General features: G+C 47.1%; 3 protein-coding genes across 3 annotated transcripts in view; all 3 read left to right on the top strand.

Annotated features, from left to right (window-relative positions):
• LOC115382179 (NACHT, LRR and PYD domains-containing protein 3-like) overlaps positions 1-21608 on the top strand; it is a 1352480-nt gene that overhangs the window by 122965 nt on the left and 1207907 nt on the right. The gene's annotated exons all lie outside the window — the stretch shown is intronic.
• Positions 1-21608, top strand: part of LOC115382194 (NLR family CARD domain-containing protein 3-like) — a gene marked incomplete at its 3' end in the record, with an annotated part of 1416821 nt that overhangs the window by 328085 nt on the left and 1067128 nt on the right.
• Positions 1-21608, top strand: part of LOC115382193 (NLR family CARD domain-containing protein 3-like) — a 112951-nt gene that overhangs the window by 8463 nt on the left and 82880 nt on the right. Inside the window, exons 2-4 of the mRNA XM_030083888.1 lie at positions 9160-10954; positions 13224-13397; positions 17865-18038. Coding sequence (XP_029939748.1) covers positions 9160-10954; positions 13224-13397; positions 17865-18038 — 2143 coding nt within the window. The remainder of the gene's footprint in view (positions 1-9159; positions 10955-13223; positions 13398-17864; positions 18039-21608) is intronic.

The following is a 21608-nucleotide window of genomic DNA, read 5'->3' as shown; positions in this document are numbered from 1 at the left end:
TGCTGGGAACGTCTGGCGGAACCCTCTGTCAGCATCGCTTTCAACTCCCACCTCCGGGAGAGCTTCTCTCATGTCCCGAGGGAGGCTGGGGACATTGAGTCCGAGTGGACCATGTTCTCCACCTCCATTGTCGAAGCAGCTGCTCGGAGCTGTGGTCGTAAGGTCTCCGGTGCCTGTCGTGGCGGCAACCCCCGAACCCGGTGGTGGACACCGGAAGTAAGGGCTGCTGTCAAGCTGAAGAAGGAGTCCTATCGAGCCTTGCTGGCTCATGGGACTCCCGAAGCAGCTGACGGGTACCGGCAGGCCAAGCGAACTGCAGCCCGAGCAGTTGTGGAGGCAAAAACTCGGGTCTGGGAGGAGTTCGGGGAGGCCATGGAGGAGGACTATCGGTCGGCCTCGAAGAAATTCTGGCAAACCGTCCGGCGCCTCAGGAGGGGAAAGCAGGTCTCCGCCAACACTGTTTACAGTGAAGGTGGGGAGCTGCTGACCTCAACTGGGGATATTGTTGGACGGTGGAAGGAATACTTCGAGGACCTCCTCAATCCCATCGCCATGTCTTCCGTGGAGGAAGCAGAGGCTGAGGTCTCAGAGGTGGACTCGTCCATCACCCAAGCTGAAGTCACTGAGGTGGTTGGCAAGCTCCTCGGTGGCAAGGCACCGGGGTGGACGAGATTCGGCCTGAGTACCTTAAGTCTCTGGATGTGCAAGGACTGTCTTGGTTGACACGTCTCTGCAACATCGCGTGGCGGTCGGGGACGGTGCCTCTGGATTGGCAGACCGGGGTGGTGGTCCCCCTGTTTAAAAAGGGGGACCGGAGGGTGTGCTCCAACTATAGGGGGATTACACTCCTCAGCCTCCCCGGGAAAGTCTATTCCAGGGTACTGGAGAGGAGGATCCGACCGATAGTCGAACCTCGGATCCAGGAGGAACAATGCGGTTTTCGTCCTGGTCGTGGAACAGTGGACCAGCTCTATACCCTCCATAGGGTGCTCGAGGGTTCGTGGGAGTTTGCCCAACCAGTCCACATGTGTTTTGTGGACTTGGAGAAGGCATTCGACCGTGTCCCTCGTGGTGTCTTGTGGGGGGTGCTCCGGGAATACGGAGTCCGGGGCCCCTTGTTAAGGGCCGTCCGTTCTTTGTATGACCGGAGTAGGAGTCTGGTCCGCATTGCCGGCAGTAAGTCGGACCTGTTCCCGGTGCATGTTGGACTCCGGCAGGGCTGCCCTTTGTCACCGGTTCTGTTCATAATCTTCATGGACAGAATTTCTAGGTGCAGCCAGGGGCCGGAGGGGGTCCGGTTCGGGAACCACAGGATTTCATCTCTGCTTTTTGCAGATGATGTTGTCCTGTTGGCTTCATCGAACCCGGACCTACAGCATGCACTGGGGCGGTTCGCAGCCGAGTGTGAAGCGGCAGGGATGAGGATCAGCACCTCCAAATCCGAGGCCATGGTCCTCGACCGGAGGAAGGTGGCTTGCCCCCTCCAGGTTGGTGGAGAGACCCTAGCCCAAGTGGAGGAGTTCAAGTATCTTGGGGTCTTGTTCACGAGCGGGGGACGGATGGAGCGTGAGATTGACAGGCGGATCGGTGCAGCGGCTGTAGTGATGCAGTCGTATCGGTCCGTCGTGGTGAAGAAGGAGCTGAGCCGAAAGGCGAAGCTCTCGATTTACCGGTCAATCTACGTTCCCACCCTCACCTATGGTCATGAGCTTTGGGTCATGACCAAAAGGACAAGATCCCGGATACAAGCGGCCGAAATGAGCTTCCTCCGTAGGGTGGCTGGGCGCTCCCTTAGAGATAGGGTGAGGAGCTCAGTCACCAGGGAGGAGCTCGGAGTAGAGCCGCTACTCCTCCACATCGAGAGGAACCAGCTGAGGTGGCTCGGACATCTGTGTAGGATGCCTCCTGGACGCCTCCCTAGGGAGGTGTTCCGGGCATGTCCCACTGGGAGGAGACCCCAGGGAAGACCCAGGACACGCTGGAGAGACTATGTCTCTCGGCTGGCCTGGGAACACCTTGGGATCCTCCCAGAGGAGCTGGAGGAAGTGTCTGGGGACAGGGAAGTCTGGGCATCCCTGCTGAGACTGCTGCCCCCGCGACCCGGCCCCGGATAAGCGGTAGAAAATGGATGGATGGATGGACATGGAACAAGAGGAAAAAGACAAGGAACAAGACAATAGAAAATCATACAATATAAAAACAAAAAATAGCATTCACACAGTCCAAACCTTTCACTCTCATTCATGCTCACACCATCATATAGTTAAAAACTGATATTCCCTCGTATTATTTCAGGGTGACTCTCTAATGGTCACACGAGTGTTGCTGTAATAGCCATTCTTTAAGTTGTCTCTTGAAGGAGACATAGGTGGAACTTTCTCTTACTGTGACCGGTAGAACGTTCCAACTGGAGCAGTCCTTAATGGAGAGCACATTCTTTGAGAATTCGCAATCACGATATTGCACTACACAGTCCCCCCTTACTGTGGAGCGAGTGCTCTTTAAGCTGGACTTTTGTTTGATAAATCCGTTAAGTGGTGGCGGGGCCAAGCCGTTCAGAACTCTATATACCAGACAATTATTCTTAAAGGTTTTAAAACTTTCAAATGATAAAAATTTGAATTTCTCTAGTAGAGCACATATATGGAATGACTGAGGTTTTTGATCAAGTATCTTAATCGCTTTTTTGAAAAGCTGCTCTATTGGCTTTAGTGCAGTGACACCAGCAAAGGACCAAACTGTGAAGCAGTATTCAATGTGAGAGAATATCATGCAATGAAGATAAGACTTAGCTGCCTCTGTAGTAATGAACGGCCGGATTTGTTTAAAGTTTTGTAGATTAAATCTGATGGTATTTGCAACTTTTTTTATATGTTTTTTGAATGTGAGGTTGGAATCTAAGATAACCCCAAAATATTTAAAGTGAGTTACCAATTCCAACTCCTCTCCATTCAGAAATACATTAGATCTGTCTTGCTTTACTTTTTGTTTACTGAATATCATGCAGACTGTCTTTTTGGAGTTGAGCAGAAGGCAATTTTGTCTAAGCCAATGGTGTACTCTGGTAAGTCCTTCTGTAAGATTGGCAGTGATGGTATGGATATTTGTACCGTTAGTGAACAACACAGCATCGTCAGCATACATAAGCATATCATGTTCAGGAGGAGTCGATCCTGAGTCACTCACGAAGTAGGCGTGACTCTGGTCACACTCGGGTGTTCGTGAGTGTCCGGATCGCTGACGGGTGGGCACATGGGTGTCCACATGCGGTAGAGAGAGAGTAGAGAGAGAGCGAGAGCGAGACAGAGAGAGAGAGAGACAGAGAGAGAGAGAGAGACAGAGAGAGAGAGAGAGACGGGGCCGAGAGAGGGAGGGGGCAACGGGTGACACAAGCCTATGCGCGCGTGCAGGCCTGGCGACTGCCCGTCTGTGCAGAAGAGAGAGAGGGGGGTTCTCCGAGCCCTCTTTCCTGGCTCCTCCTGAAGGGCGGAGAGCGGGAGGCGTGGGAGCAAAGGGGAAGGGGCCTGGCGATGTTGCGCCTGCGCAGGAGAGGAGAGGGAGTGGGGGGAGAAGCGGGAGGCACGGTAGCGACGCGCGTGCGTGCGCCCGACACGAGGTCTACCGAACTGGTTCAAATTTACTAATCTCGCGTTAGTAAGAGAGGACAGAATGAAGGGTATGGGGATGAGGCTATTGCTTTCTCAAACACATGAGCAAGGCAGCGCTGGCCGTGTTGCTCTGCGGGTCTGATATGAGAGAGAAGGGAGATCTCATGAGCGTGCGCACGGCAGTGCACGAGAGGAGGAGAAGAGAAATGAAAAAAGAGCAGTCACACAATATAATCAACACGCTTCAGTCCGTCCATTGATAAATTAAATAATGCCTTTGTCCTCTGAGGAGCATACAGTACTCACAGGAACCATGACTCCTAGTCCTGTTGGATTTAATATTCCTTGGTGGAATATTTCCATTGATCAGTCCCCAACAACACCTTAAACATCTGAACAGTTGTTTACTTCTATGAAAAAACAAAAACAACATAAAAAAAGGCTTTTGATGACAAAACAACTACATTTATCAACAGATTTAGAACACACAACACAATCTATTTTCAGATGTGTGTTTGTGTTTGAACTATTTACAGGTGTTTTTGTGTGTGTAAACTGTAGATGTGTGTGAACCAGTGATCAACATGTGTGTGTTTGTGTGCACTCAATAGTATTTAAGTGTGGTGTGGTAGGCTGTGCAGCACTCTCCTGCCTGCAGGGGGACCCAGCAGGACCTGCACCACAGTTTGGTCTCTCTTCTCAGACCCTCCAGGCTCAGACTCTGCACTTCCTGGCTGGTCTGGGCTTCTTGCCAGTGGACATCAAGTGTTCCAGCTGTTGTTGTCCAGTACAAACGCATTGAACATTTGCATCAGCCAAAATGTTGAAATTCAACATTTCAACATTTTGGCTGTGGTGTTGTCATTTAGCTTTCATGCTCTGTGCGAGCCGCTCTGGTCCTCCTCACCTTCTTCTTCGCTTGAATGTTGGTCGAGAACTAGCGTTCATGTCGCATTAGCGCCCCCCTTTCTCTGGTGTTTGGGTGGTGTAATTACAGTTTAAATCTATCGACTTTTATCGAACGTTTTTATTATTTCTATTGACAAAAATTATATTTCGATAATTATCGCTATCGTTTTAACGCCCAGGCCTACCCTCAACCCTCGGCATGGTGTCATGGTGGCAGGTTGTCACCATCTTCACCAGACGCTGGTCCTGCCATGCCACAACCTTCACCCTGTCATTGTGCTGCACTAGTTTCCCTCCACACCCAGGTCAGTCTTGGTCCCTCCCTGATGGTCTGAGGTTCCCCCTGTTTCTCCTCAGTGTTCCACAGACATTGGTTTTGGCTTTCACCAATTCTTCACACAGTGCAACAGAGTTATAGTAGTTGTCCATGTGGAGTGTGTAGTCGTTGCCTGGGAGACAGTCAAGGAGGAAGAACACTGTGAGCTTACCTGTCCAACATAAGGCTGCATGTTGAAGCAGCATCTGGTGGAGGAGTCTCACACAATGTCATATTTGATTCCATACTTTATGGGCTTCTGTAGGTTGAACACTTTAAATGCCAGGCGGCCATGCCACTGCATCATCCCCTCATCAATACTAATGTTTCTGTAGGACTGATACAGCTCTCTGAACTTCCCCACAATGTAGTCCAACACAGGACAGACTTTTGCCTCCTGTGATGCATTATTATTACAGTGGAGGAACCTCCAGATCAGCTGAAACCTGTTCCTCATCATGGTCTGGCTGAGATAGGGAGTGGCCTCAACCTCATCCACACTCCAGTACATTTCAAGGTTTGGAAACTCAGTCCAAAGAATGTTTTTAGCACCGAGACTGTCACTGGTTTCCAGACCTTGCCTCTGCTGTGTGGCTGAGAGTCAGGATGGGCCTGGAACAACTGATCAGCATACAGGTTAGTGTGGTCTGCCATGTGCTGGAGCAGCTCGTCTGTGAGTCATCTTGAAGTCTCGCGCACAAACAGTATTACGGCGTTGTAACATCTTTACCTGCACTCCCAGAGTGACGGTCTTGGTCGGCTCAGTTGGATTACCCCAGATGAGGGGATGAATCCCTGCTGCTGACCGATCCAGACAGCAGCCACTCATCTGAGGAATCTGGGTCGGGTTCAATGTCGTCCCACTCTGAACTGCTTCTGTGGTTCAGCTCCAGGATGCAACAGTGCCAACCGCTGGCTCATTGCTCCGATCACCTGCGTTTTGTGTTCCATCGCCCACATTTTCTTCACCACTGTGATCTGTCGCAACCACGACACTTCTTCCTGCAGACCCACCACCAGGCAAACTCTGAGCCAGTGTCAGCTGCTTGTATTGTTTTTCCCCGCTTGATTTCGCCGTACGCTTCGCCATGTTGCCTCTCCACCCGCAGCTCCCATGCCCTTTTTCTTCAGAGCAGCACACCTGCCACTGCCGGTTGGAGGAAAATCCAACTGTTGCCCCCTACTGGGGCAGAAATGCATTGCTTTCAGTTCTGATATTCACACACACACACACACACACACACACACACACACACACACACACAAACAAAAAAACAAACAAAAAGCAAAAGCAGTGGTGGGCGCAGTCGGTGTAGCCGGTGGCATGGGGTGCAGGTGGCGAGGGACGGTTGTTTTGTCCGCCTACACCACCAGTAGCAAGCGCTCGTTTCCATACCTGCGCATTCCAGGCGGGCAGTGTTGAAGAAATCAGTTTATAAAAAATAATCGTTGCCTACCTGTTGTGTAGTTTGGAATGTGCCGTGAATGCGCGGGTGTGGAAACGAGCACCCCCGTCAATGCGGAAGTGAATTAACACAGCACCGCCTGCTGCTGGCAGTGTAGGCAGACAAAACAAGCGCCCCTCGCCACCTGCGCCCCACGCCACCGGCCGCCACTGTCCATCTCTCTTGTGATTAGACCCAAGTGACAAATTATAGATGGATGAGCAACACCGTCCGTAACTAATCGTCATTTAATTTATTTTATTTTGAAAATTGACTGGATTCTCTTGCGTTTTCTGTTTCCGACTTCCTGTCTGGTGCGATCTGCTTGATACAGCTTCACAAATGGGGCTCTCGGCGCTCACGGCTCGCGTGAAAAATAGAACGGAGCGGGCGTGCTGCAGAGCGTGAGCCGCGGCGCTCACCTGCGCGTTGTGTGCGGGCAGTCAGGTGGGTTAACATGAGAGGCGATCACAAACTCCGTGCGTGGCGCTTCCATGTCCAGTGCATTCAGGCCTGTTGCAGAGCCTGCAGCGGCTGTGGGTGAGGCAGTTACCGGTTAGCGGTTATTGTTAGCTTCAGCTAAATCTTTTAGCAGTTTATCGGTTTAGCGTCATCGAAGCTAACTTTTTGGTTAGCTGTGCCCACCACTGAACAAAGGACATCGATCGGCATCTTTGGCAGTCGACATAACTTATTGAAAGATGTCTTTGGCAGTCAATGAGTTAAAGGAATACTCCGAAGATTTTAGACCCACACCCTATCCTGATCATTTACACAGTGAGATGAGCTCATAAATACCTTTTTTGTGTCCGTTCGTCCAGTGGCTGGCTCCCAGCTGTTAGCATCGTAGTTAGCTTAGCTCAACTGCGGGAGGTGAAGAGGAAACAGAGCCGGACTGACAAAAGTGGACAAAATACTCCTTCCAGTGGTCCAGCGGATGTCCTCAGGGCGACAGTAGCTCAGTTGGTAGAGCAGGTTGTCTTATAACCGGAAGTTTGGTGGTTCGATCCCCCACTCCCGCAGGCGTAACTGTCGTTGTGTCCTTGGACAAGACACTTCACCCACCTTGCCTAGTATGAAAGTTGTGAGAGTGAATGGTTGGTGGTGGTCGGAGGGGCCAATGGCACAGATTGGCAGCCTCGCTTCCATCAGTCTGCCCCAGGTCAGCTGTGGCTACAGTAGTAGCTTACCACCACCCAGTATGGTGTGAATGAATAATGCAATGTAAAGCGTCTTTGACTGTCCTGAAAAGCGCCATATAAAACCAATGCATTATTATTATTATTATTAGCACGTGAAGTAAATCCGAATGGTTATAAAACATTTTAAAAGACGTGTTTTCTTTTCAATCCATTAAAATAACGTTTTGATACACACAGACCTGCGCATGTGCAGTGCTCCGTGAAAGGATATACCGGAGCACAGCAGTAGAAGCCATAGACTCAGCCGCTGTGCGCTGGTATATCCTTCCGCGCACCACTATGCTTGTGCAGATCTGTGTGTATCAAAACGCTATTTTAATGGATTGAAAAGAAAACACGTCTTTTAAAATATTTTATAGCCATTCGGATTTACTTCATGTGCTAATACGCCGTCCCCTGGACCACTGGAAGGAGGATTTTGTCAGTTTCTTCAGTCCAGCTCTGTTTCCTTTTCACCTCCCACAGTTGAGCGAAGCTAACTACGATGCTAACAGCTGGGATCCAGCCACTGGATGCACAGACACAAAAAAGGTATTTATGAGCTTATCTCACTTTGTAAATGATAGGGATAGGGCGTGGGTCCAAAATCTTCTGAGTATTCTTTTAAGGGCCGTCCGGTCTCTGTATGACTGAAGTAGGAGTCTGGTCCACATTGCTGGCAGGAGGTCCAACCTGTTCCTGGTGCATGTTGGACTCCATCAGGGCTGCCCTTTGTCACCAGTTCTGTTCATAATCCTTACGGACAGAACGTCTTGGCTCAGCCAGGAGCCGAATGGGGTCCGGTTTGGTCGCCACAGGATTTTATGGATTTCATGCACTGGGATGTTTTGCAGCCAAGTGTGAAGCAACAGGGATGAAGATCAGCACCTCCACATCCGAGGCCATGGTGCTTGACTAGAAAAAGGTGATCTACCCACTCTGGGTCAGCAGAGAGACCCTGGTCCAAGTGGAGCAGTTCAAGTATCTCGGGGTCTTGTTCACGAGTGAGGGGAGGATGGAAGTTGAGACTGATAAGTGGATCGGTGCAGCGTCTGCTGTCATGCAGTCCATTTTGATGAAGAAAAAACTCTCAGTTTACCCATGAATCTTGGTTCATACCCTCACCTGTGGTGAAGAACTCAGGGTCATGACTGAAGGACAAGATGTCATATACATGTGGCCTAAATGAGCTTCCTCCATAGGGTGCCTGGGTGCTGCTTTAGAGCAAGGGGCAGGAACTCAATCACCAGGGAGGAGACATGAGTTGGGTCAGTGCTCCTCCACATCCAGAGGGTCCAGCTGATTTGGCTCAAGCATCTATTCCAAATGTCTACTGGACGCCTCTCTTCGGAGTTGTGCACTGCATGTCCCAGGAGGCCCTGGGGAAGACCTGTGACACACTGGAGGGACGATGTCTCTTGGCTGGACTGGGAACACTTTGAAATTATCCCTGGAAGAACTAGAAAAAGTGTGTTGGCACAGTGAAGTCTGAGTATGCTTGCCTAGGCTCCTGCCCCAAGCCCCAAATATGTAATAGAAAATGAATGAATGTATGGACACATGAATGAGATCAGAGGCTGTTTGGTCTCCACTGAGGATTTGGATTGAGCTGATAGAGGAGAATCTCCACTAATACACTTTCATCTTCACATTCAATGTCAAATCCACTCAACTCATTCCTGCTTTTGTCTTCTTTTCAGAAACTTTTGCTGGAGTCTGCCAAAAGAAGCTGAAACATGATCTGAAGAAGAGGTTCCAGCGTGTGTGTGAGGGGGTCGCTAAACAAGGAGAGTCCACCCTCCTGAACCAGATCTACACAGAGCTCCACATCACAGAGGGAGGGGCTGCAGAGGTCAATCAGGAACATGAGGTCAGACAGATTGAAGCAGCATCCAGGACAGCAGACAGAGCAGAAAGAAGCATTGGACCAGGAGACATGTTCAAAGGCCCACCTGGAAGATCTCAACCAATCAGAACAGTGCTGACAAAGGGAGTGGCTGGCATTGGGAAAACAGTCCTGACACAGAAGTTCACTCTGGACTGGGCTGAAGACAAAGACAACCAGGACGTCCACTTCATATTTCCATTCACCTTCAGAGAGCTGAATGTAGTGAAGGAGAAGAAGTTCAGCTTTGTGGACCTTGTTCATCACTTCTTCACTGAAACCAAAGAAGCAGGACTCTGCAGCTTTGAAGACTTCCAGGTGATCTTCATCTTTGATGGTCTGGATGAGTGTCGACTCCCTCTGGACTTCCAGCACACTGACTTTCTGACTGAAGTTACAGAGTCCACCTCAGTGGATGTTCTGCTGACAAGCCTCATCAGGGGGAAACTGCTTCCCTCTGCTCGCCTCTGGATCACCACACGACCTGCAGCAGCCAATCAGATCCCTGCTGACTGTGTGGACATGGTGACAGAGGTCCGAGGGTTCACTGACCCCCAGAAGGAGGAGTACTTCAGGAGGAGGTTCAGAGAGGAGGAGCAGGCCAGCAGGATCATCTCCCACATCAAGACCTCCCGAAGCCTCCACATCATGTGCCACATCCCGGTCTTCTGCTGGATCACTGCTACAGTTCTGGAGAAGGTGTTGAAGAGCAGAGAGGCAGGAGAGCTGCCCAAGACCCTGACTCAGATGTACATCCACCACCTGGTGGTCCAGGCTAAAGGAAACAAGGTCAAGTATGATGGAGGAGCTGCCACAGATCCACACTGGAGTCCAGAGAGCAGGGAGATGATAGAGTCTCTGGGAAAACTGGCTTTTGATCAGCTGCAGAAAGGAAACCTGATCTTCTATCTGTCAGATTTAAAAAAGTGTGACATCAATCTCAGAGCAGCCTCAATGTACTCAGGAATGTTCACACAGATCTTTAGAGAGGAGAGCGGCCTGTACCAGGACATGGTGTTCTGCTTCATCCATCTGAGCCTTCAGGAGTTTCTGGCTGCTCTTCATGTCCATCAGACCTTCATCAACTCTGGAACCAACCTGCTGGAAGAGAAACAAACAACCATTCAACAATCTCCACAACAGCCTCAGCTCCACCATCTCCATCAGAGAGCAGTGGACGAGGCCTTGAAGAGTCCAAATGGACACCTGGACTTGTTCCTCCGCTTCCTCCTGGGTCTTTCACTGGAGACCAATCAGAGTCTCCTTCGAGGTCTGCTGACACAGACAGGAAGTAGCTCACAGTCCAATCCGGAAACAGTCCAGTACATCAAGGAGAAGCTGAGTGAGAGTCTGTCTGCAGAGAGAAGCATCAATCTGTTCCACTGTCTGAATGAACTGAATGATGGTTCTCTGGTGAAGGAGATTCAATGGTACCTCAGATCAGGAAGTCTCCACCCAGCACGACTGTCTCCTGCTCAGTGGTCAGCTCTGGTCTTCATCTTACTGTCATCAGAAGAAGATCTGAAGGAGTTTGACCTGAAGAAATACTCTGCTTCAGAGGAGGCTCTTCTGAAGCTGCTGCCAGTGGTCAAAGCCTCCAGCAAAGCTCTGTACGTACTTCAGGAACAAATATGGACCAAAGTATGGGCTCAGTATTATTGTTCTGCTAGCACATTAATAATATTCTGCCCAAAAATGAGATTTTCATCTGTGAAAGAGAAGACGTTCCTTTTCAAACATCCGGTTTACATATGCAAAGTACAAAACTGCTTTCAAGACCCTGAATTGCTGTTGTGAATTATGTCCTTGTCTTTATACGTCTATCTGATTGGATGTTAAGAAATTGAACAGTTCAATCATGAAGTGGTTGGTGTCCTACCCCCTGGAGACTCTTAAAGGAGAGTACAGTTTCAACATGATAAAAAAAAGTAGGGCTGGTCACGTTAATGCGTTAATGTGTTAATAACGCGGTAATAACTCGTTAACACACTGCTTCCTTAATGCCGATAAAAATAACCCCCCCCCCCCAAACCCACCCTCCAGCTGAGTGTCAAAAAAGCACACACAGCCACTGCACTTTCTGTGGTGAAACACGGTCCATTCCTCATTGTTAGCCATATTGAACTCGGCCGAATTATCAGAGAAATCAGGAGGAAAAGGCTGGTATGAGGCACAAAGTGAAGTAAGGAGCGCAAATATGACAAACATGAAAGTGAAACTTAAATCGCGTCTTTTGCCAACACAACATTTCGACCCGCTGGGCAGTCTTCAGGTGCTGAAAACACGTAAGAAAAAGTAAATTTACCTTCAAGACACAATATGGCCTTATGAGGCACAATTCGGCGTGACCGAACTCATCCTGTCTTCTCTGTCTGAGGGTCAGAGATAGAATGGAGTTTGAGGAAGTGAGCCTCATAACAAACTTTGTTTTTCATCTGCTCTGCTCTTGCTGGTGTGTGTGTGTGTTGGGGGGGGGGGGGGGGGGGGGGGGGGGGGTGGCAATCTTGGTAAAGACTTGGTATTTTAAGTGATTATAAATCATATTTGATGAATTGTAAAAGTATTATTGTAAAATTATGAATTCTTGCAAAATGCTTGCAGGAAAAAAAAAATAAAAAATCCCTGTCCCCTGCTGGGGGCAGGATGATCATTTCAGAGTACTTTTGAATTCATTATTGTATTTTGCGCATAATGCAATTACTCTGATTAGACTGATTAGAGAAAATTATGTGATTAATCGTGATTCAGAAATGTAATCGTTGCCCAACACGAAAAAAAGTCAGATGAGTATCAATATTCATTGTTGCTGACAGAGCAGGACGAGTCCAGGATGCTCACAAAACAGCGTGTGATGAGGAGGAGCATTGAGACATTATACATCTGACTGAGACACTGGAGATCATAACAAGAGGGGTCTTTTTGTTTGGATGGGAGCAGGGAAACCCTCCCTTGGCCTTTCATGGTCTCAGTGGGGTGGGGGACACTGCAGGGGGGGTTGTGAGTAATGTGTAGTGTGTAGCCCTGAGAATGCCATGTGATGCAGGGTGTGTTTGTCAGCAGGTGGTGATTGTGGTCCAAACAGCAGCTGAGTCCATGAGTGTCTTCTGTGTAGGAACAGGTCTCTCTGTCTGGAGTGTTTGTCCTCTGGAAGAAGCCACAATCATCCCATGGGGGGAGGATTGGGGCGGCGGTCGCTATGCTGTGAATCCATGATGAAGTTCTCTCTGATTGGTAGTTCCAGCTGCTCCTCATTTGAATTCAGCTTTCAGTGTGATCAGATTCTTAGTGGCCTCATTTGATTCCAGACTGAGCACATGTAGTGTAGAACAGTTCTGTGAGCTGACTCCCGATGGCTCTCACACTGCTGTTTAATAAACACAGAATAGAAAATCACATAAAGGCTCCTTTTCACTGCTTTGATTTACAATTTCCAAACCAGAAGCAGGAGACGATTCATTTCATGTTTTGAACTCCTGCTGAAACTCTGCTCCCCTTGAAGAGTCTGCTGCAGTGTGGGAGGACAGAAAGACAAACTGGACGCTTCAGTTTCACAAGGACAAAGTTCTCACTGGAACTTCAGAGTCTTTCATGTAGTTTTCTGTTTGTATCTGTGAACAGGATGTTTGAAAAGGATTTTCTCCTTTTTTCCCCACAATTACAAACATTCTTAAAACCAGGCAAATTATTTTCTAGACTTTAATGTGAATTTTTCTGACTTTTTTTGTGCAGGATGGCAAAACATTATGTACAAATCCAAACTGTGAAATTATCTGCAAGCATTCATTTACCTCTGCAGGATATTTAGGACTTAATATTAAACCAAAAACATTCTGTCCCTGATGTCCAGTCAGCTGGTTTTCATTGTTGCTTCTTCTTCAGGTTGAGCTGCTGTGGTCTGTCAGAGAGAAGCTGTGGAGCTCTGTCCTCAGTTCTCAGCTCTCAGTCCTCCAGTCTGACACATCTGGACCTGAGTAACAACCAGCTGCAGGATTCAGGAGTGAAGCGTCTGTCTCTTGGACTGGAGAGTCCTCACTGTAAACTGGAAGCTCTCAGGTCAGGATCCAGCTGCTGCTTGATCATGTGGAGGATCTTCCTTCTTCCTTCTTGACTTGATGCAGCCATGTTTGTGTCTCCAGTCTGTCAGGGTGTCTGGTCTCAGAGGAAGGCTGTGCTTCTCTGGTCTCAGCTGTGAGATCCAAGTCCTCCCATCTGAGAGAGCTGGACCTGAGCTACAACCATCCAGGAGACTCAGGAGTGAAGGAGCTGTCAGCGGCAGTGGAGGATCCACACTGCTCACTGGAGACTCTCAGGTTCTGACATGATTGTTAAATATTTCCCACCACTCTCTGTTCTCCTCCTCACATCTGCAGAACATCTGTAGAACATCTCAATGGAACATTGTAACATCTCAACATCCACTATTATCCAGAAAGCAAAAGCACAACCTCAAGGCAAAGATAACATTCACAGAACCACAGTTACATTCATAAGATTCTCTCTATTTTATCCCAACTGACCACCAGGGGGCGGTGCTGAAAGCACTGAAAGATGAATCTCAACTCAGTCAGGAGGAATCCCAGAGACCAACCTCACTCAGAGGCCTCTGCAGAGTCCAGGACCACACCCAGTGGATGGGGAGTGGTGGGGTTCATGATGTAAAACCTAGAAAAAGGTGCCGGCGTCGCCCAGGAGGCAGCGGAACAAATGTTGTTGAGGGTCCTCCCCTCAGGGGGGCCAGAGTGTGGACACTGCTCTGGTGGAGTGGCAGCACACTCCACATGGTAGAGGGTTTTTCACCACCTGACAAGAACGGTGAAAGGAATCCACGATCCAGTGGAATAAGAGCTGCTTGGAGAGAGCACACTGCAAAATGTTTCGGTGTGAATTCACAGTAAATTACTGGATAAGTTTTGCATGACTTTCACAGCGTGATTACAGCATGATACTGTGAAATGTCCTCACAACAATTTACTGTGATTTCACATCTGTGACATTACAATGCATTGTTGCAAAAGCACAACTGTTTACTGTAACTTCACAGTGTCCATGACAAAGCAGTACTGTGATGTTACAGGACACTACTGGGGAATTACAACCTTTGGCTCTACATCATTACAACAGGGCCCTGTGCTTTTACAGTGTGTGCTGTGAAAGTAACGCACAAGTCGACAGTAATTTACTGTGAAAGTAATGCAGATGAAGCATCCATTTACTGTAAATATATAATCATTGTTCAATTAAAATCAACCCCCCCACAGCCACCACACCCTGAAATGTGTGCCCAAACCTGCGATTCAATTATCCAGCTGTCAGAGTAACATAAACACACAATATTTTTTTCATCTAATTTACTTTAATATGTAAGAAAAGCAACATCCACAAAATGCCACAGCAGGAATACACATTACAATCATGGTACATTTTAAAGCAAACCCCCCACCGCCACCACTCTGAGGTAAAGTCACTGTCAGCCCAGTGACGTATTGATTTACCAAGAGAGGTTGTTCAACATAACCACCAAGAAATTCAAGAAATTAAACCTCCTGGTCATAAACTTCCCACCGTTTGTGTCACAATAACAGCAACAGACATGTTCCTCTTTTTTGTCCGGACGACCCAGCTGTGTCATAATAACAGTACAACAATGTGAATGAGGCCTGGAAAGGTAAGAGAGGAAGAGAGAGAGTGATGAAGGGGTGAGGCGCTCCTCTCAGCCTCAAACATTCTAAACATTCAACACGACAGCGTTGTGCAAAAATCTTATAATGCAAAGTTGTCTTCAAAAAAAAGCACAAAAAAAAAAACACTCAAAACTGAGCCTGACAACTGCTGCAGCAAAAAAAAAAAAAAAAAAAAAAAACTATGATGCCCACTTAAAGTCCATTAGTTTCCTCAAAGGGTGTCCACATGAGGGTTCACTGTTGTCCACTTCCTGGTCTTGGAGCCTCTTTCAGGATTGATGCCTGAGAAGCTCCTGTTAATGAGCAAAGACAGTGTCAGTTTAAACAGGCTTATGTACTGCAGTCAACATTTATCAAAGTGTTCAGCTGAGCCTTTTCCCATGTCACACCCTCATAGAGCTATCATCCAAACTTGTTGGACCTTCCTCTCACCATAAAATTATTTTTCACTCTTAGCCTGACAGTCAGCAGGATGGTTAGCCTCGTCCTCTGATGACCCAGAAAGAAAGGGGAAAAAGAGAAATTACACAAAGGCAACCAGCGATACAAATTTAAGTTGAAATGCAGATTATGATCATCAGCATGTATTGAAAACATGAAATCTGTACATATTTGCTGGTTTGTAAAAAAAAAAAAAATATATATGTATGTATATATATATATATATATATATATATATATATATATATATGTATATATATATATATATATATATATATATATATATATATATAAGAAAAAAAGAAAAACTTAATGGACATTTTTTGACATCTTAATGGTCTATGAAATCACTCCTGTTCTCCTCCAGCTCTATTTGAGTATGAATTCTTATAAATCCTCAACCCTGTGAAGAACAATGAAGTATTTAACATATTTTTATTTTTCAGAACAACCAGAGCTTTAAGAATATGCATGCTGTGGCGGTGTCATGTCAATGAAGAATATGGGATGTAGGAGCTAAAACGTTTGTCATTCACATTCTGCATTAAAGGAAAATTACGGTTTAAACAGTTTTCACGTTGTCTATAGAATGAAGTACAACAACATCCTCACCCAGAAGACTTTTCTGATCCCAACAGTGCTTTGGCAAAGTTTACATCCAGAATGTAGCGGCAGACATCCGTATACAGCTAGCAGACGGGGCTTCGGTAACGCCGCTCCTAAAACGGCTTCAATCCTCCAAAAACTCATGAGTTTCACCAATATTTCATCATGGTCCCCTAGCGCCACTCCTCCATGACAGCCCGGTGTCGCCACATACATGCTGTCGTGGTTCTGTTGACCTCTGAACTGAAAGCTTTGTTTATGGCTGCCACACGCATGTGCAGTACGGCTCATTGTTTCCGGGGCCACCGGAGGCGACACAACAACTTTCTTCTTCCAGTTTAGTGCAAAATGGAGGAATATTTATGGGATGAAGATGTTGTGGATGAGAACTTTGAATATGAAGGGTGTCTTTACAGTTTGGAGCCAGAGTGTACAGATGAAGAGCACATCGAAAGGCGAGCGCAGATTCAAAGAGAAGAAAGGCTGGCCAGAGCCGGACTGCGCATGTGCGCGGCAGCCGTAAACAAAGCTTTCAGTTCAGCAGTCAGCAAAACCACAACACTGATCTCATGACACCAGGCTGTGGTGGAGGAGTGGCGTGAGCGGACCACGATGAAATATTGGTCAAACTAATGACTTTTTGTATGATTAAAGTCGTTTTAGGAGCGGCGTTACCGATGCCCCGTCTGCTAGCTGTATACGGATGTCTGCAGCTCCATTTTGGATCTAAATTTCTCCCGAAGCGCTGTTCGGATCAGAAAAGCCTTCTGGGTGAGGATATTGTCGAACTTCATTCTGTAAACAACGTGAAAACTGTTTAAACCGAACTTAGGCTTTAAGAAGTAAAACCAAACAAAAAATATTAAAAAAAAACTAAAAAAAAACACTTACAAAAAAATGAAAAAAAAAACAATTAAAAAAATCTGCATCAAGAAAGATGTATAATTCCACAAAGAGATCATCCGTATGGAACCAGTCTGAAGAAATGGCGGCCATTTTGAATTTTCTATGAAATGTTCAATGATCAAAACAACACATTACCAAGTCAATATGCTGAATACATTCAACACATCTTGTCTGCAGGAACATTTTGGATCCATCTCTCTGGAAAACAGTTGTTGCTGGCGGCCATTTTGAAGAACAGCTGCCATGAGCGTCATGCTGAAAATTCATGATGCCTCCATATCTAGATCTTTTTGGAATGCCTTTGGCTGGACGTGGACCCAATTTCATGCTTGTATCACAAACTGAAGGATTCCTTTATATTTGGGAGCGAAGCTGTTGGACGATTATAGAAAGCAGAGGAGAAAAGCTGAATCTCCCTGCAGGTTCTAGACACTGGAAATACACTAAACCTTTGGACAGGGCTGCACGGTGGCGCAGTGGTCAGCACTGCTGCCTCACAGCAACAAGGTCCTGAGTTCAAACCCCAGCCAGAGCCTGGTGTCCTTCTGTGTGGTTTGCATGTTCTCCCTGTGTTCTCTCTCTCTCTGCTGACTGGATGAGCGTCTTCTCTGAAAACATTGGTCTTCATCTCTGTCCTCCTCATCACAGCTGTTGTAAAGCACTGTGGGGTTCAGGGGGGTGGAGGGGGGGATTGGAACTCCTCAGAAGCTTTTTAAATGTCTTTTCCATGTGGGCAGATTCAAGTTTCCAGCTCACAACTCAGCTGAGCTGCAGAGCAGCAGCTTTCCATCCTCCACTCACTGTGTTTGTGATGCTCCAAGTCAGAGATGTAGAACTGAGTCCATGACAAACATTGATGTGGTTTTCATTGTTGCTTCTTCTTCAGGTTGAGCTGCTGTGGTCTGTCAGAGAGAAGCTGTGGAGCTCTGTCCTCAGTTCTCAGCTCTCAGTCCTCCAGTCTGACACATCTGGACCTGAGTAACAACGACCTGCAGGATTCAGGAGTGAAGCGTCTGTCTCTTGGACTGGAGAGTCCTCACTGTAAACTGGAAGCTCTCAGGTCAGGATCCAGCTGCTGCTTGATCATGTGGAGGATCTTCCTTCTTCCTTCTTGACTTGATGCAGCCATGTTTGTGTCTCCAGTCTGTCAGGGTGTCTGGTCTCAGAGGAAGGCTGTGCTTCTCTGGTCTCAGCTGTGAGATCCAAGTCCTCCCATCTGAGAGAGCTGGACCTGAGCTACAACCATCCAGGAGACTCAGGAGTGAAGGAGCTGTCAGCGGCAGTGGAGGATCCACACTGCTCACTGGAGACTCTCAGGTATGGACACACAGCAGGAGCTCCTCATGGAGACTGAGATGTTCTTCACAATGTCTCCAGTTGATGATCAGACTGGTTGGAAAGACTCTGGGAGGAGAAGCCTGTTTAATGTTGAACAGCATCATCACAGATGAAGCACTGGTTAAAGCTCTCTCTCTCTCCCTCTCTCTCTCTCTCTGTCTCTTTCTCTCTCTCTTCCTCTCCCTCTCTATCTCCCCCTCTCTCTCTCTCCCTCTCTCTGTCTCTTTCTCTCTCTCTCTCTCTCCCTCTCTTTCTCCCCCTCTCTCTCTCTCCCTCTCTCTGTCTCTCTGTCTCTCTCTCTCTCTCTCTCTCTCTCTCTCTCTCTCTCTCTCTCTCTCTCTCTCTCTCTCTCTCTCTCTCTCTCTCTCTCTCTCCTCTGTCTCTCTTCCTGCAGGGTGGACCATGGTGGACAGCAGAGGCTCAAACCTGGACTGAGGAAGTGTAAGTTGGACTCATCACTGTCCGTTTGTCTTTCAATCAAAGCTTTGGATTCATTCAAACATTCCTGACAAGAGAAGCCTGACAAAAAGTGTCCTCATCAAACTTTCTCTCCATCAACAACATGTCAGGAAATCCACAAACAACAAATCCATCACATGTGTCACATCAGGACTGAACTCTTTTTCTCTCCATCAGATTTCTCTCAACTTCAACTGGATGAAAACTCAATGAGCAGAGAGCTCAAACTGTCCAACAACAACAGGAAGGTGACACATGTGGAGGAAGAGCAGCCATATCCTGATCATCCTCACAGATTTGATGTCTGTCCTCAGCTGCTGTGTAGAAATGATCTGAGTGGTCGATGTTACTGGGAGGTCGAGTGGAGGGGAGAGGTTTATATATCAGTGAGTTACAGAGGAATCAGCAGGAAAGGAGACAGTAGGGAGTGTTGGTTTGGAATGAATCATCAGTCCTGGAGTCTGGAGTGCTGGAATGGACGTTACTCTGTCAGGCACAATAACAGATACACACTCCTCTCCTCCTCCTCCTCCTCCTCCTCCTACCCCCCCTCTGGTAGAGTAGCAGTGTATGTGGACTGTCCTGCTGGCTCTCTGTCCTTCTTCAGAGTCTCCTCTGACTCTCTGATCCTCCTCTACACCTTCAACACCACATTCACTCAACCTCTACATGCTGGATTTGGACTCGATGAGTCTGGTTCTTCAGTGAGTCTGTGTCCTCTGGAGGAAGGACGTCTCTGTCTCTGACAGCAGGGAGGAGGACAACACAATGCTAACACCATGCTAATATGCTAGCAACACAATGCTCGGGACACAATGGTAGCATAGTGCTAGCATGAAAACAATGCTAAAACAATGCCATTTTGCTAGCAACACAATGCTACCATAATGCTAGCAACACAATGCTAGCACAATGCTAGCAACACAATGCGAGCACAATGCTAGCAACACAATCCTAGCATTATGCTAGCATGATAACACAATGCTAAAATGATGCTAGCAATTAAACAAAACAATGCTAAAATAATGCCATTATGCTAGCAACACAATGCTAGCATAATGCTAGCAACACAATGCTAGCAACACAATGCGAGCACAATGCTAGCAACACAAAGCCAGGAACATGCTAGCAACACAATGCCAGGAACACAATGCTAGCATAGTGCTAGCATGAAAACAATGCTAAAACGATGCTACCAATTAAACAAAACAGTGCTAACATCATGCAAATATGCTAGCAACAAAATGCTAGCATACTGCTAGCAACACAATGCGAGCATAATGCTAGCAACACAATGCGAGCACAATGCTAGCAACACAATGCTAGTACAATGTTAGCAACACAAAGCTAGCACAATGCTAGCAACACAATGCTAGCATAATGCTAGCAACACAATGCTAGCAACACAATGCTAGCATAATGCAACCAACACAAAGATAACATACTCCTCTTATGTTAACAATGCTAAAATGATGCTAGCAATTAAAGAAAACAATGCTATCATCATGCAAATATGCTCACAAAACAATGCTAGCAACACAATACTAGCATAATGCTAGCAACACAATGCTAGCAACACAATGCTAGCAACACAATACTAGCACAATGCTAGCAACACAATGCTAGCATAATGCTCGCGTGCTGCGGACACATCCTTTCTTTTTTCATGTCCAGTTATTTTTGGCGTTCCAGTATTTTGTGGATATTCATCCTGTTTTTTGGGGATTTTGTGTTTTCCGTGAATGTTTGGAAGTAATTCTTCTTTTCCTTTTTTGGGGGTTTTGGTTATGATTGTGCCGCAGCTCTCTCTGTCTCTCTCTCTCTCTCTCTCTGTCAGCCAATAGAAAGCCGGCTGGCTTTGACCAATCAGATGAGCCCTGTGTGTATACGGGTGCGTTTGCTGTTTTGTGAGGAGCGTCTCATGCGGGCGGACACTCTTTCAACAGCTTCTGTCCACTTCCTCCTCCGTGGCTGGAAGAAATGGGATTTCTTTGATGTTTTTACCTCTGTTGGAATAAAGTATCATTCAATACAAACAACAGCGTCCAAACTTGTTTTCCCCCAGAAATAAGAGTGAAAAATAAAAACTGCAGCAGGTTTCAGGGTTTACATTGCTGAGCTGATTCCAGGAGAACTTCTCCACCTGTCCTGCAGAGGGAGCTGTTTCTCCACTGTGACCTGGAGGACAGCCTCACGGCTGGACAGTAAACACAACAACAGGTAAGTTTAAGTGCAAATATAATAGATTCAATGTGACAAACAAAACAGAACTATTAAACAAACAACCCAAAATATTTACAGTGAATGAACAAACTGAGTGACTGAAAATAAAGAAAATAAATTCAGAGTCCAGCAGGTATCGGGTTTCTTCTCACTCGGGGTCCATTATTCACCACCAATTGTCCATATATGAATTGTTGCGATGGTGGAGGTTGGCAAAAGCGCAGATGTTCAGAGAGAGAGTGAATATTGGGGAAAGTGGTGAAATGGAGGAGTGAGTAGGGGGGGCGAGAGAGCAGGCTGCACCAGCCTCCTACCCGACCATTTGTTTGGGAGCTGAGGGGGTTTCTTCAGGCTCCTGGCCGCTGAACCACTGGCTCGCCATCCACTACTCAACTCAGAGTAGCACACCTGGCCTGGAGGAATAAACAAGGCCAAACAGAAATTCACCCATCCATGAATAAACATTCATTCATCCAACTCACACCCAGTCAAATCAGAATCTTGTGCACACATTTACAATCCCCATGGTCTCTAATCATTTCACATTGTTCAGCCGTCCAGAAACCCCAAACACGAAAAGCTAACTGCCAATGCTAAGATAACAGTTAGC

The sequence above is a fragment of the Salarias fasciatus genome, chromosome 23 (genome assembly GCF_902148845.1).
Source record: "Salarias fasciatus chromosome 23, fSalaFa1.1, whole genome shotgun sequence".
NCBI classification, from domain to species: domain Eukaryota; kingdom Metazoa; phylum Chordata; class Actinopteri; order Blenniiformes; family Blenniidae; genus Salarias; species Salarias fasciatus.
Note: the sequence above shows the minus strand (reverse complement) of the source record. Positions and strands in the feature narration are given on the sequence as shown.